Below are 16,546 nucleotides of genomic sequence, written 5' to 3'. Positions count from 1 at the left end.
GGTGCAGATATCTAGAAGGACCTTCCATTTATAGAAACATAGTACTGAAAGCATCTAATAGCATGTTCACACTGATATTTTCTTCATCCATTCCTACCTTTAATATAGAATAGACTATTGTTTCCCCCTTATATGTTATAAGATATCAGAGAGGCCAAAGCATAGAAAATGAAGTTGTGTTTGTATTACAAATAGCAGGATCAGCATCAGATGACACAGGGGGCCAGTTTCCACAGAATACCTGTGTAACTTGCTGTGTAACACATGAGTAAAACAAAACAGAGATTGAGAGTGAGATACTGTGTGCATATCTATATTTGTAGACACAAGCACATATATATAAGTGCACATGTGTATATGCATGTGCAGTCAGAATTGGTTTGTTTGCTGTTCTAAAAATTTTAAATGTGCCCTGTAAATAATGGCATGAACACAGCAAATGGCAAAGCAATTGTTGGCATGGAAAAATAAGAAAAAGAATACGCTGGCAACATGCGTATGTGCTTAGTCACACAGACATGCATGCATAGATAAAAGATTCAGTTAAATACCCCCATATATATATACACACATATATTTATGCACGTGTGTCTGTGTGCATATATAGATAATTGTTAGTTTTCAATGTATTTTGATCTTCTTTAGGGCATGGTTCTTCAGTGTTATACAAAATTAGAATTTTATATTTAACTGCAAATTATCTCTCCTGGGGAAATTTCTGGTCTACATTTCAAAAGCAGCATTATGAATATTCGAGGGAGATCAGAGTCCCAAGTTTAAAGTCATTTTAGTGTCCCTGTAGTAATGACAGATAAAACCCATCCAAACAAGCCTTGTGTGGGTTTCGGAAAATGGTATTTCTTAAAAATATTCATTCCCATGAGTGAATCATCAGCTTCAGTCACTTAGTATTTTGGCAGCTGCATTTTCTCAAGGTGCCTGATCAGCACAGGGTACCCTAATAAATCTTCTGTTTCCTTTCCCCCCAGATGCAAAGGACCTGGCTGACTGTGAGACTGAAGGCTTTTTCTCCTTGCACCAGCGCAGGGGAGCCATCAAACAGGCCAAAATCCATAATGTCAAGTGTCACGAGTTCACGGCCACCTTCTTTCCACAACCCACCTTCTGCTCTGTCTGTCATGAGTTTGTATGGTAAATGAAAACAGATCTATGAATTTTCCCCTTCTAACTCTAGGGACCAGCTCTGCTTCTCCAGTGAATATCTGTGCTCCTGCTGTCAGTAAAGGCAGCAGGATTGGACCCTTGGCATCTTACATGTAGAGTCATTGCATCACTTTAGGGATGTGGTTCACAGTTTTACTTCCAACTTGAAAATTCCTTTCATTTTTTAGTTTATTTTTTATAAATATTTTTGTCTTTGGCCAAATGCTCAGACATTTCTCATCAGCCCAGTTTGCTATTTGTATATTGTGAAATTCAGAATTTGAATATATGCTGAAAAGTCTGTGAAAATCACAGAGAATCATGCCACAGTTAGAGTGAATGAAAATATTTAGATTAGAGAAGGTCTATAAAGACTGACAAAAAGCAAAGCTGCTTTATTTTGTTTCTTTCATAAATGTTGCTCACCCTTCTTCTGTGGAGGCTTCCAGAAAATTCAGAAATAACCATTTCTCTGTTTATTTCAGGGGTCTGAATAAACAAGGCTATCAATGCAGACGTAAGAAACTTTTTTTTGGTTTTGGTTACTATCATTTTTACTTGATCTTTTCTTAAGGCATTTTTTTACTAAGACCACAACACACTTGTTCTTTCAGAATGCAATGCTGCCATTCATAAGAAGTGCATTGATAAAGTAATAGCCAAGTGTACAGGATCAGCAATCAATAGCAGAGAAACGATGGTATGTATTATTATTTGTCTGCTTTTAAAAAACTTGGGCATCATTCAGATCTCTCCTACATCGCTGTAAAGCAACTTCTGATGAAGCAAAAGGTGCTACTGAACTAAAAGCTGTGTGATCTGATCTGTGCCCTTTGTTTTTTATGTTCCCAGTGGTTTCATTACCTCCTACTTGTGATTTATTCAAATGCAGCCGCTGAATAAGCAGTTGCTGAATCAGGACTGACATTTTTCTAATGTATGAAGTATAGCTCAGAGGGAAGTCAGGGACATGAAGTGGAAATTTACTGGAGGGAATTCTTCACTATCCGATGTTAGGCAGGACATCACACTGAATTTTCAAAGAAGTACTTTAACCTCCCACTCTGTGTTATCTGAGTTTTCCAAACAGTCAGTGGAAGATCTAGCATCTCCACTATTATTTATTTTGTTTTTCTCATACAATTTTATAATATACCTTCTTTTTTGGTGGGCAAAAGTGGAACTTTAACTATTCCCTTTTATGTAATTGTGTCCCACAGCTTCTGTTTGTTTCCAGTCCCACCCTGGCTCCTGTTCTCCTTTTACTGTCTTTAGAGATGAGATTCATCTCACCTGTCTTCTGACATCTGCAGGGCAGATGTATCCAACTTTGTCATCACCTTTGACTCCCTATATACTGAAAGAAGAAAAATAAGCACTTCCAAAGAGTGATTCATGACAATGTTGACATTCATGTCAAATGTTGACATCCATTTCAGGATGGGATGAATAATTTTTAGAAGTACTCCTGTTTTTCCATTGAGGATTAAGGGAGTCTGGGTGCACAGCTGAGATGTAAGCAGCTATCTGGTCAGATAAATCAAGCCCAGGGATTAAATTACCCAGGTCCCACTGAATTGCACAGATATTATCTATATCACTATTTGGCTTTGTATATCTGAATGATAGTTATAGTTTTTTCTTGATGGTCATGCCAAAGGATAAAAGGGCAGTAGACATCCCATCTTCTGCGGTACAAGCCTGAGGGCTGTTGGTTTTCCATGCAGAGCTGAGGTGGAGAGGAGTGAATTGCCAACAAGGCTTTTCTCTTGCAGTTCCATAAAGAGCGGTTCAAGATTGACATGCCGCATCGCTTCAAAGTCTACAACTACAAGAGCCCAACTTTCTGTGAGCACTGCGGCACACTCCTCTGGGGCCTTGCACGGCAAGGATTGAAGTGTGATGGTGAGTTCCTAGTCTATGTGGCACAAGCTGAGCATGAAAGTGGGATGCTGTCTTTGCAGAGTTGCAATCTAAAGAGACAAATCTCATTTATCACATTTCTCTATGAGATCTGTACGAGATGGCATCTGGGGCAGTGAAGGAGAGGTCAAGGGGACGATTCTTCAAGGAGAATCACTCTTCAAGGAGGAGGACCACTGTCAGCATATAGGAATATATGTGGTCCATGAGACTGAAGAGTCACTTCCCAGAGAGGCAAAGAACATCTCAGTGCTCACCTTTGATCTTCCAAAATCACTCCTAGTATCAACTTTCATTCTCTGTTTCCCCTATCAGACAGACCCAAGACATTTCACCATCTTCATAATCCTGTACCAACGGGGAGATCCTGTTCTCTGATTATGGTTTATCTCTGAGCTGACAGACTAGAGTTTTGGGTAGTTTGTAGCTGCAAAGGCTGATGGATGTGGAAATACAACATTTTGTCCCGAAGAAGATATAAAAAAACTTTGTCTCCATATAGAAACAAAAAACAACCTGAGTTCCGTCTCATGAGACATAAATGGTGCCCAGGCTTTGAGCTGTTCATATGGCTGATCTCTGCCCTTGGCCAACAGCAGCACATGTTCCTGCCCAAGCTAATGTCAAACCCTTCACAGCCTAGCTATCCTCTGTTGTCCTGACACCTCTTGTTCTTTCTTTCAGCATGTGGCATGAATGTCCATCACAAGTGCCAGACAAAAGTAGCAAACCTGTGTGGAGTTAACCAGAAACTAATGGCTGAAGCTCTGGCAATGATAGAGAGCACCCAGCAGGTAAATACTTTTAAGTTGCGAGTGACCTGGAGAAAGGAGGATCAATTATTCAATGTCTGTTTCAGTGCAAGAAATAAGGGCATTGAGTGGAGCACTGTGGGTAACAAGTTCAAAGCAAAGAGTAGGAAATGGATCATTCATGGAATAGGCAGTTAAACTCATGATAGCAATTTCTAGAGGCCAAAACTTTTCACGGAGTCCAGTGACAGTCTCCATGTTCATGGAAGAGAAATCCATTCAATATTAATAGAATAATTAATTCTGTTAATAGAAAAACACTGCTTTTGAATCAGGAAATTTCTGAGCTGCATATCTCTGGAGATAGGGAGAATATTCTGAGGAGATGACTTTGCCTGCCTGCCCTCTTCTTATATCTTTACCTGGTACCTACTTGACCACCATTGCAGACAGGACAGGACCTGGATGGACTCCCGCCCTGATTCAGTACAGTTGTAGTTACATTATGTTCATGGTGGAGGTTGTGCAACAAGGTCCAAGGCAGAGTGAGAGGAACTTGGTTTGGTCCTTTTGCTCTCACTACCTTGCTCCATGGTTGTCGCTTAGCAATTTCTCCTGTGACTCTCTGACCTGTTTGGAATGAAACTCCCTAGAACAGGAACTCTTATGAAGAGCCGTGGGCCCTGGGTAGAGGATCTAGATACTGCTATCATATAAACAGTGAATGAACACAGAAAATTTTATTAAAAAGAAGGAAAAATAGCTTGTCACAAGCCCAAAACCATAAAAGATTTTAGAGATAGTAGTTCAAAATCAGGATTGTTAGGACACCTCTCAGCTCTTGAGTAACTTTAGAGAGGGACAAAATCCATAAGTACCCAGTCCTCCGTATTTAGGTTCTTCAGGTATCCCAAGGCAACATCTTAATCCATACAGCAGGTGTTTTTCTGTCTATACCTTCCTGAGGGGCTTTCTACCAGGATTAGCCCTGCATATTTCTCACCTTTATGTGACAGATAGTCCTGCCAAACCTCCAAAGAGCAGAGTTTTTTCTGCTCTTACTTCTCTATTTCCTACGTACTGTCTCTCTACAGCTCCTTGCACTGTGTATTTTGAGTCACCACTGGGAGGTGAAGAGGGAAAGCACTAGATATTTTCCCCCAAATACTCTTCTGATCTCCAGAAAGTTGGGCTTCGGGGACTTCTTGAGACATAGCTGGAGTCTTAGTGCTTGGTAGCCCTCAGAGAATTTGTCTTCCACACTTTTGTCTCATAGAATCATAGAACCATATAGGTTGGAAAACATCTTTAAGATCATCAAGTCCAGCAGTTAACCTAACACTGCCAAGTCCACTGCTAAACCATGTCTCTAAGCACCACATCTATGCATGTTTTAAATACCTCCAGGGATGGTGACTCAACCACTTCCTTGGGCAGCCTGTTCCAATGTTTGACAACTCTTTCGGTGAATATTTTTTTTCTAATATCCAATCTAAACCTTCCCTTGAGGCCATTTCCTCTTGTCTTATCGCTTGTTACTTGGGAGTAATTAAAATGCCCTTTGTGTGGATAACCAGGGACTCAGACCCCTGTGCAAAATAGGGGATCTCAGTATTTGCAGTACAAACCCCTGTTAACACCCACACACACCTCGCAGACGGCTGTGCCTTCCTCTAGGTTACCAAACCCCTAAATGTTAGGTACAGAGATGCTCTTCTCATAAGCAAAGACCTCTTCTAGCTCTTGGCTTGTGTGGCAGTCACACTCAGGAACCAGCAGTGTCCATAAGCTCAAAATATTTGGCTCAAAAGTCATTTGCTGTTTTCTGTAATCCAGGCTCGCTGTCAGCGTGACACTGAACAGATCTCCAGGGATGGACCTCTTGAAATTGGCTTCCCAGTTCCTGTGAAGGAGGTAACACCACTTCAGGCATTGCCAGCATCTACAACAGGAAAAAAAGGTAGTTTCACCTAGTGACATGGAACAGCAAGCTTTGATAATTTTTTGCTTTGTACGTGGTTAGGTGGACGTGACAAGGGTGGGGAATTTATTAGCCAGTGAATCTTTCATGCATCTTTCCCTCCTAGAGCAAGACATATCCTTTCTCATCCCAGGATTTCAACAACTTTTCCCAGCCCCATCACTTGGACATGGCAGATGCCCTGGATCCCAACCTGGTTCCTTTCTTCCCTATAAACCTGCAACTCCCCCATGGCATCCCAACCTCTGGTGACATGAGACACCAACCACCACGCATTCAGCTAACCCCTAAACTCTCTTTCTGACCCAGTACTTCAGCACAGCCTGTACCTACACTGGCAATAATGTGTTTATTCCCCTCCTGGGACTTCTAGACTGTAATATCTGGGAACTTTAAAGAGAAACCAAGTGCTAAACAGGAGTTTGGGAGTCCTTCTGATAACCATGGCTAATTCTTTTTCTGATTTCAGATTTCTGTGTAGGGATTGACATCCAGTACCTTTGAAATCATTGACAGATCTCCACTTCATTCGCCTAGGAGCTGATCTAGGTGTCATAGCCCTCTGTGCTACAAGAGCAGACATTTAGGAAGCTGAAGGAGAAATTGGGGAAGAGCGTTGATTAACAGATCTTGGACAAAGCTACTGGGGGCTCAGGGGCCTGAAATTAAAATTACAGTCTCCTGGGGAGATCCCTTGTTTTTCTGCTTTGTGCTTGGGTCACAGAACTGTGAATATTAGGAGCAAAAATGTCACTATCTTTCATTAGACTCATGTGGCCCATGTTAAAGGTCATTTCAAGGCCCCTCCATCTTCGTGGCTCGTGGTGCCCCTCCAAGAACTGTACTGTAACTGCATCAGACCTACGATAGCGTTGACACAATGTTTTTCTGACTCTCACAAGCTTTAAAATGCATCTACCAGAAAGGAGAGGGAAAAACCAAGAATACAAGTGAAACAATACTTAAACCTAGCAAGGACTGGGACAGTGGGTCCTCAGCTCCAACCCTAACCAAGGGTCAAGCTGAGAGCCCAGGGCCCACCATCATTTACTTTCTCAATGAAAGTTAATACTGCCCTGTGTGAAGATAATATCCTGGAAACTGAACCTAGAACATAATATCAGAAGGCACTAGTTAAAGCATGGCAGAGCCACATTGTACCAGTACTCTGGGTTTGATAGTGTGCAGCACGAGGCTATCCAGTCTCAGAGGTTGGTTTTGGTACCATCTGAGCTAAGGGGTTTAAATTTCCTTTGGCCCCCAAGGGGAAATAAACAATGATGTCCCCTGCTGTGCTTCTTTTCTTTCATTTCTACAAGTAGAACTGGCTATGCTGATATGAATCAGTAAAGCCTCAAATGGTTTCACATCTGGTTTATATGTGGGTCTGTTTGTCTGCTGAGTAGTGTTCTTGCTGTTCAGCAGTTTAGGACAGTAGAGCAAATGTGCACTTGAGCGCATGGGATAAATCCAGCAAGGGACAGGATCTCTTAGAAGTTCACATACATCCAAGTGAATGGAGTATTGAAGAAACTCTGAGTATTTCCACTCCAGGACACCTGAGTACTTAATCAGAGGTTCACATCCAGAGTAGGGATCCAATGTGAAAATGCTGTCCCACCTGTTTCAAATGTTAGCTTTGCCAAGAGTCTTGAAAAGGCCTTGAAAAAATGGGACCACATCTTAATGGCAACCAGCAAGAAGGGATGAAGAGCACAGGTGGCCAGAAATGAAGGATTTGGTCATGTTTTGCTGACGTAAAACAGAAAGACAGATGAAGGGGTTTGTAAAGTGGGAGTAATGCCACTGAAGAAGGTGGAATTACACTGGAGTAAAATGTCCTCCAGAGAGAAAGAAATGTGGGAGCAGAGCCAATCTACTTAGTAGATTTGACCACCACATTTCCATTTATTTGAAATACCCTTTTAAAACTCTGAGCATAATACCTGTAAGTGTTATGGGGATTTTCTGTTCATTTCCAGAAGTTTATTTGAATGCTTTGGTGTGTGTTGCAGAGCCACAGGGCATCTCCTGGGAGAGTCCAGTGGAGGGCACAATTAAGAGGGAGTCTCTAATAGACTCTGACTTGGGAAAAGAACAGCCCCAGGAGCAGCAAGAACACCAAGTGCAGCTAAAATTAACCATCGAAGATTTTGTCCTGCACAAGATGCTGGGGAAGGGCAGTTTTGGCAAGGTAAGCATCAGGGGACTGAGATACCACTGCACAGATCTGCATATTGCTTATTATGGCACTAAACAACATGTGGTTTGAAGGCCACTTAGGAAAGGACATCTCCAAGCCTTCGAAGAACTCTTGCTCTGGCATGACTGAGTCTTGAACTTGGCTTCTTCTTGCTTAAGACAAAGATCCTCCTTGCCCTTCCCTCTGCCCCATTAGTTGCTGTCTCATGAGTGCCTGTATCAGGAGAGGAAAGCAGCTGAGTACAGCTGCAACTTCCCCTTCTGTGCAGGTTGACAGGGCCTGGGCATCCGCAAGGAGCTGCTGGGAAAGATCTCTGTGCTGTCCCCCTTCATGCAGCTACTCCTGCCAGCTTAGCTGAGCAAGATTAGAGAAGTATTAGCTGAATAGTTGAGTGTGGATCACCTCTCCTCTCCAGAGCAGCAGGTCCCCAGCTGGGAACGCTAACTGCTCTTTCCCAGCTCCGATCTGTGCTGGAGCGTAAAGCAGATTTTGCAACAGCCAAGAATTTGTGCTTTTGAAACAAGAACCACCTGTTTTCTGTGGATTCATTAATCTTGATGAATTGGGGATTGTTCTTCCTTCTTGCAGATGTCCCCTCGAAGGGGACTCGTGTTATTCAGTGCCAGTGCAGAGCTGCATGAAGCAATCTCAGAGGAACTCACCATTGTGTTTTCACAGCCAATAAGGAGAATGAGTATCATTATATATCGCATTGCTCAGATCCCAAACATTTCCAAGGTGGAAATGGTGCCTTAAACAAGGGCTGCTTTTTGTCTCCTATGTAAGCTGGAGGAATTGCTGCAGCCAGTTCTTAAACTGGTGAAATATTTGCTGAAATACACTGAAAATGCTTAGCATGTCTACACTTTGCCTGGGAAGCAGAGCCGAGACATCTGAGTTAAAGCTAAGCTAAAACACCCCAAACTCCACTGGCCAAACTAACCTGGACTCAAGAACATAGATGTCATAGAAACATTTAAATTGGAAGGAAGGGACCTTTAGAGGTCATCTAATCCAACCTGCTGCTTGAAGCAGGTCTAATCAGATGAGGTTGCTCAGGGAATTGTCTACTCAAGTCTTGACTACCTCCATGGAAGCAGATTCTATACCTTGCTTCAGCCCCCTGTGTTAACGTGGACTCTCCAAGCTTGCAAATGTCTGCAGCTCTCTGCTGTGCACCATGTGGGTGTGGAGAGGATGGGCTATTTCGTGCCCTTCTGCAACAAATGTCACCCACAAGTTTCCTGTGTAAGTGTTGCCCCTGGTGCCCTTAATTGCTTGGAGTGAGTTCACTTCCCCATAGAAGGCATAGGGAATGCAGATCTCAGTGCCTGAGGGGTCTTTCCAGCTCTGCATGGACCAGGGAGGTTGAGGGCCAGACTCATGAGGAAGCCCCCTCTGCACAAGGTCTAGCATTGCCTACCTGCACCTTGGAAGTCACAGCACAAGTCACAAATATACTACGTTCCCCAGTTTCCCCAAGAGAGAAGCGGTCTGCACAAAAACGGGGGTAAAAAGGGTGCCTGCAGCATCAGCAGTGTTAGCATTTCTGGTCATTCACTGCAGAGACAGAGGGAGGCTCTAGGCTCTACTCTCTGTCTAGTGCTACAAAGTGAAATGCAGCAGTAGCCAAAAGGGTAAAAAAAACTTGTGTCAGGGCTAAAACATGTCTGAGCTTACCCAGTAAATAGTGTCTGGTAGAGAACTTCAAAGACCTCTTTGATGAATCTTACATATTTATTCAGTCTATGGGAAACAGTGTTGACAAGCTGTTAACGTAAAGATCAGCACTGGCACTGCCTTCCAGTGGAGACTTCTTTGCTTTATGGTCTCCAGAAAACCCTTCTCTGCTGCTCCGTGTCTCAGTTTTCCTGCCCATAACAATGGACAGAGGTGCTAACTCCTCTGGGATGTGTTTTGGTCTTCTCAGAGAAGTCCTGCAGAAACACGGGGGACCTGTCTGCTCAGGCCTCCTGCTGAATGGGAGGAAGGGGAGAAAGTCATATCTGATACAGATCAGTCTAAATACTGGTAGACATCAGTTTACACCTGCTGAGGATCTGGTGCGGGGCATTTGCATTTCACATGTTGACAAAGCAATATTCTATGTTTTATTATTTAAAGTCAGAAAACAGGAAATGTATCTCATGAGCATTTGCATAAAGATGGTTTCTGTTATCAGAAGTGTTTGGGTGCTCTGACGTGTCCTGTCCATATGGGCATGTAGCCCCTGTGCTTGTAATCACCAAGACCTTCTCATCCTTCGCCGGGGTTCAGCTTCATAAAACTATTCTGGGTGTAGACTCAAAGCCTACAAAGTCTTAGTGGTAGAACTGGGCCTTAAACATCAGCTTTTTTAAGGTCTACCCTAGTGAATTCCCCAGAGCTCAGCTTCCATCCTTGCATGGCTCTTGCCAGATCAGAGAGAAGAGCATTGCTCTTGTCTGAGCAGCTGTTTCCACCCTAGGTGTTCCTCGCCGAGCTGAAAAGCACAGACCAGTATTTCGCCGTGAAAGCGCTGAAGAAGGATGTGGTGCTGATGGATGATGACGTTGAATGTACGATGGTGGAGAAGAGAGTCCTCTCCTTAGCTTGGGAGCACCCATTCCTGACTCACGTCTTCTGTACGTTCCAGACCAAGGTAAGACAAGGATCTGTCACCTTCCTCCACAAGCTGAGGATGCTTTGCTGAGATATGGATACTTGGTGAAGTGCTTAAGTCTGCTAGATATTAGGGAATAGCTTGGACATGAGGTTGTCACGAGAAGGGATCTTCAGATTAACCACTTGGGAAGTGGCTCCAGAAATTTCATCTACCTTCCCCACATCAAACTGGGGGGGTGCATTTGAGGATTATGGCATCCAAGACTGATTGAGGTGACTATGCAGAGACCCACTATTAAAATCTGTGTCAAGTACCCCGGGCTGAGGATGTGTAAAGGCCACATCCACAGCCAGGGTGCAGATGTGCCCACACTGGTGTTACCTGAACCTCTTGAACCATGAAGCGGTACCTTTATGCTGCCGCGACTAGCCTGGATCAGAGCTAACTCAAGAAACTGGTTATGAAGAATAAAAATGCTCTCTTTCACTTTAGGAATCTTCTTTTCCCCTAGTTACAGTTAAGTTGCACCAGACTCTTCCTAACTCTTGCAGGACTACTGGTGGCGACGGCTGCAGTTCAGAGGGGCAGCAGAAAGCATCTTAACCTGGAATCCCGTTTAGCACTCCAAATCAAAATTGAAATGGCATTTAAGTAATGTATATGTCTTCATGGACCTACATGGCAACAAACCACCAACTGGTTATCTTACCAGAGCCGTTTCTACAGCCACAGCCAATCTTCTTAACACTAAAGCACACACAAGGCATAGAAAACAATGATGGAAGGAAATTTGAGATTGTCTTGTCTGTCCAGCCTACCCAAACCACTCCTGAGAGATGTTTGCTATCCCAAAGCTCAAATTCAGAACAACATCACTCTTTAAAGGCTGCTTGTGCAGGGTTTTGTTAGGATGCTCCCAGTCACCACTCAATCCAACGATTTAGTGATACAAAATATACTGCTTGGTGTGAGGTTAGGACCTGCTCAGCAAGAGGCTTGCTGCTTCTGCAGGATCAGGAGAAACAAATATAACCTCTGCAGTATATCCCAGTCACCCGTGGGATGCGGCACCTGTTTAAAGACAGATTAAATTTATAACAGGGAACGTCTGGGAACCGTCGTAGGCGATGTGACACTAAGCCCAGGCATTCATGTTTAACCCCTTCAGGACTCTCAGTGAGGGCAGCATGTCCTGGGAATGGATCCTTGCCTGGAGAGGAAAGGAATTAATTCCCTTTTTTGGGGGGGGCTAGATTTCAGAGGAAAATATAAGTGACCCAACTCCAAAAGCAATGAAAATCAAGACTTAATTATTAAGATAAAATATTCACAACAGTCACAGCTCTACAAGGGAGCTTGTACTCCAGGGAGAGCTGCTTGTGCTGCCTGTAACTCCAGGTGCCCAAGGGGATGTTGGCTGATGCCAGTGGCTGACTTGTGTGCGGCAGCAGAACCATCTATCCTGTGGTCCAGCCCTGGTCCAACCCTGGTCTGGAAGGTGGAGGTCAGTTTTGGGATGGATACAGCAGTGGCGGCCTGCGGCTCTGGTTTCAGGCAGTGCATGAATGCAAGTGTCCGCTTCCCTCATGAGATCACAACAAAAAGATGACAGACCAAATGGAGTCATGCCAGAAGCCAGATGGGATTTACTGACCATTTAGGGTGGGACGGTGCTTCCATCTGTGGCCGAGGCAAGGAAAACCTGCAGGATGGAAAAACAATGAGTGCCCGAAAAATACATGGGTGCTAGGCTCAAAAACCCAAGAGATTTTTTCCTACACTGCCTTATGGGCAGCATCACAGTATTGCTCTTTTGACAAAAAGAAAGCATCTCCATCCATCTCATCCCAAGTCAACATTGCCACTTTAAAGTTATTTGATCTCTCCATTTTGCCCTCAAGTGCACAGATACCGAAGCTGGAATGTGGCTGCCCAGGCCAAAGCCGCTCTGGGCTGTGATTGATTTCTAGCTTATGTTTTTCTCCTCTGACCTTTGCAAGGCAAGCAGCAATCACTCAATGCGTGAAAGTCATTCAGAGCAGGGGAGCTGTGACAAGCCATGGGCAGTCTTTCACGGCTCAAAGGACAGCATGGTTCAGCCGTAATATCTTTTAGAGCAATTATATTAGAAGCCAGGGCACTGCTATGTAGTCCCTCTCTGGACTTTAGTATTGAAAACTTGAATTTTCAATTGAAAAATTGATTTTTTATTTTTTTTTAATGCCTCACTGGATGGATAAGTAGTTTTAAACAGAAATGCATGTGTCAATGAATGCCTTGGAATCTCTAATGCTTTGGCTTGCAAGGTTTCTGAGCTGCTTCAGGTACTGAGTGTCTCTGCAAAGGACAGTAAAACCAGGAATATTCCTACACTGAAACAAGAACCTCAACAGTCCCCATGTCTCCAGAGGGAAAAAAAAAAAAGTCATATAATCTATTGACAGTTCTCTGAGCTCTGGGATGAGTTTCTTCCTGGCCTCAACCCAGGTAATCAGTGAATGCTGAAATACATAAAGCTTGACAGCCCTTCAGACAGGTTTTTGTAGGCACGAGGCTCCTAATGCTCCTTTTTATTCTTGCGGAGGCTGAATGATCAGTGCTTTCAAAACTCAGAATACTTGTCATGTTTTGCTACATGAGAATAAATTCAAACGCATAAGGGTTTTTTTTTTTTCCCGATCTGTTTTTGAACTTGTCTGTTTTATTTTACTGCAGTAATCTCTGTATCCAGATATTCAGCTGACATAATTATATGGTGTGAATTTTAGCAACAAGCTCAGAGAGCTATTCTGTTTTATTAGATTTAAAGGGACACTGGTATGATAAAGAGGAGGAAAAACATGTTTATAATTCTGTGAAATCACAAAATTAGTAATGCCAAAACAGTGACTAGCATTCCAGTGCTTGTGTTTTATTCTTCTTTTTGCATTTCACTGATCTGTGATTAAAAAAAAAGGCTTTCCCTTTTTGAAAGCCACTTTTGTGTCTAACTGTTTCTTTACTTCATTGACCAAGTTTTTATTCACGCCCTTTACCTAAATGCAAATTAAGTCTTGAGGCATTTTGGGTTGTTAGCACAAAATAGCAACACAGAAGACTATCTCAACCCAAAAGAGAAATAACCTTTATTGCAATTTAAAAGCAAATATTACAGAAACATTTATTCTCTGCTTTACTAATGTGTTGTATCTTTTCAAAGTCCTGGTGGTGAGCCATTTTCACATGCTCTGTTGTTTTAGTGTGCTTAATACTGACTTCAAAATCTCTTACATTGGCAGGAAGGAGAAAAAGATTGTAAATAAGGAGTGTGATCCTAATTTAAAAATTCTTAGATTCTGAAGTGTTTACCATAAGTATTTTCAGCATATTTCTCATTAAAATATCTCTTTGGAGAAAATTGCAATTCCTGCAAAAATTTCCAAGGGCAATTTCAATTTTATTCTATCTTTGTCTTGCCGTTAGGGGGACAGGGCTGAATTGTTGACCTGAATCAGAGCGTGTGGGTTGGCACATGCGTGGTTCACACCCATTCGGTGTTCAGCTCCGTTGCCTGGCTGTGCCATGGACCTTCTGAGCAGCCCTGCATCAGGTCCACGTGCCCTCCCCAGGTAGTGCAGGATCCTCTCTGACCACAGTGTGGCTGCAGGGTGGCAATGCGTTGCAGGAGAAGTCATTCTGCAGGGAGGTGAGGTTGCAAGCCTTGACTTCCAGCGTGATGAACCACTTGAGCAGAGCAGCAAAGTATTGGATGGACTAAACAAAACATGGTGTGCTGGTCACAGAATGAGGTGTCCTGTGAGGTCGTATTAGATGTCTTTCTAGCCAGCATCCTAGTTTTGGCGTGGACCAGGAAGGAAGGCTAAAGAAGAGAGTACAGGACAACACAGTGATTTTTCCCTTGTACAAGCCTTGGCGTTCAGCCATTTGGGAGACATGGTCTTGAATGTTTTTAGGTCTCCATCGTAGAAGTATTTTGAGGGGGATACATCAGCTTGGAAACAACATTCAAGGTTAGTTGGCCAAATTTGAACCAGCTGATGGGAAAGCTGGGGAAGAATTGGGAAGTTTAGGGACACTTTGAGGATTTTGCCTCTTGCAACCAACAGGCTGGAAAACTGGCAAGGTCTTGTTCAATCCTGGCCCAAATTTCAATGTGGTTCAGTAGAAACAGCAGCATCTCAGCAGAGCTTTGGGATTTCAGCAAGGTTCTGCCAGAGAAGGTGTGAACAGCTGTAATTTAACATCAAAAATATGAAGTCTTTACAAGACACTTCTAGGTGGTGTCAGGCCATGTGGTGTGAACAGGTGGAGTGTATTGGCAAGGAAAAGCGTGGGCCAGCTCACAAGCATGGGCGTTTTTTAAGTGATAGGAGATCAACATAGTAAATACTCATATTCTAATTGTCTTCCTCTTGTCCAGCTCTGAGGAAAATGGGCCCAAAATACGTACAGCCTTGCCTGGGATTTCTAAAAGTCTGCAATGTATCTGCTCAGTTCTTTGCCCTGAAAAAAAGCTGACTTCTTCAAATAAAAATGTTACTTTTCCCCCCTATTTTTCAGCTGACAAAATATTTATGTTTCATAAATTTGACTATTCTTGTTTAGGTTTTCATCTGGTGATTTATTTATTGATTTTTATCTCCAAATTTTCACAGAAGTTTTTATCCAGCCTTGAGAAAATTAGTCATTTTCCCAAATCCCACCCAATACTGACAGGACTGAGAGTAACTCAGTTTACTACTGTGAGTGATGTACTCTGCTTGCTGTGAGCTGTGAGGATGGGTCCTGGAATCCCAGAACTCAAGTGAAAGGAGCTGTTGCCAGCCACGTCTACACCTTTATGTATACTTTTTTTTTCCTATATATGTGTATAAATATATTCATATGCTTTGTACCAAGTAGATGGGCACACAAAGCTAAGCATCCCAAATGAGCAGTTTAACATGCAGTCAAAAATGCTGACAGTGCAAAGATTAGAACAAAAAATAAATCATGAGATCAGGGACCAGACTGAATTATTTGACAGGTCTAAGAAATGCTGCCATCTCCAGAAGACAGACTGATATTACACAAAAAGGAAAAAAGTCTTTAAACCAAAGAACAAAATTAAACCTGGGCTTGCTTTAATCTGTAACAAATTGGCTTTTTTAGCCCCCAGATGGTGCAAATAGCAATGTTAATACATCCTATCGTCACCTGCTAGCAAGGAGTGACCCTGCATTATCTGTTCCTCATGGGAGGATACACAATGAGAGGTGCTTGCATGGATTGCTTTTCCACTGGATGGGATGCTGTGATGAGACTGCAACACTCATTGGGTGATGTGGTGGAGAAGGGCTAAGAAGCCTTTGGCTCCCATCTATCCCATGAAATAAAACAGATCCAAAGCATGGATGAGCATCCAGACTGGGCTGGGCTCAGCTGCATGAAAATGTGAGACAAGAATCAGCTGCAGAAATTGCACAGTGTCAAACCTTTCTCTTGGCAATGGCCAGATTCAATGGGCATGCAGTGGGGTTAGGTCACTTAATACGCACCTCCACGTGGAGCCATTTGCTAAGGTAACTGGTCTAAATAAGGGTAAAGGCACACTGACCTGCAGCTTTAATTATTCTGATATTCATCCTCCTGGAATCCCTGGGAGGAAGAATTTTTGCTCTTCAGTAAATGGTGTTAAATTGTGTGTTTGTATGTATGCAAGTGCTTTCAAATGCAAAGAGAACAAATCTGAAAATCTCTGCAGAAAAGTGCTCTGGAGGGCTTCCAGCTGGTTTGAGGATTTTAAGAGCCTGTTATAGGATGTACCTTCAAAAGATCAATTTAAATGCTGCCTGCTTTATACTCATTGTTTATAAAGTTGAAAGCATCTCTGATAGTGACTATTCATTCTCACAACAGTTGCATGCAGAACAGAAGCA

At 42.9% G+C, this 16,546-nt stretch overlaps 1 protein-coding gene across 4 annotated transcripts in view; it reads left to right on the top strand.

The window, feature by feature from the left end:
* The window catches only part of PRKCQ (protein kinase C theta), a 64,182-nt gene that overhangs the window by 27,889 nt on the left and 19,747 nt on the right, over window positions 1-16,546 (top strand). For all 4 annotated transcript variants that reach the window (XM_075760166.1, XM_075760082.1, XM_075759910.1 and 1 more), the window contains 8 exons: window positions 990-1,152; window positions 1,650-1,681; window positions 1,779-1,864; window positions 2,940-3,069; window positions 3,772-3,881; window positions 5,676-5,799; window positions 7,836-8,014; window positions 10,491-10,664. In XM_075760166.1, coding sequence (XP_075616281.1) covers window positions 990-1,152; window positions 1,650-1,681; window positions 1,779-1,864; window positions 2,940-3,069; window positions 3,772-3,881; window positions 5,676-5,799; window positions 7,836-8,014; window positions 10,491-10,664 — 998 coding nt within the window. The remainder of the gene's footprint in view (window positions 1-989; window positions 1,153-1,649; window positions 1,682-1,778; window positions 1,865-2,939; window positions 3,070-3,771; window positions 3,882-5,675; window positions 5,800-7,835; window positions 8,015-10,490; window positions 10,665-16,546) is intronic.

Source organism: Balearica regulorum, chromosome 1 (assembly GCF_011004875.1).
Source record: "Balearica regulorum gibbericeps isolate bBalReg1 chromosome 1, bBalReg1.pri, whole genome shotgun sequence".
In the NCBI taxonomy this organism is placed as follows: domain Eukaryota; kingdom Metazoa; phylum Chordata; class Aves; order Gruiformes; family Gruidae; genus Balearica; species Balearica regulorum.
This window is presented reverse-complemented; position numbering and strand designations above follow the sequence as displayed.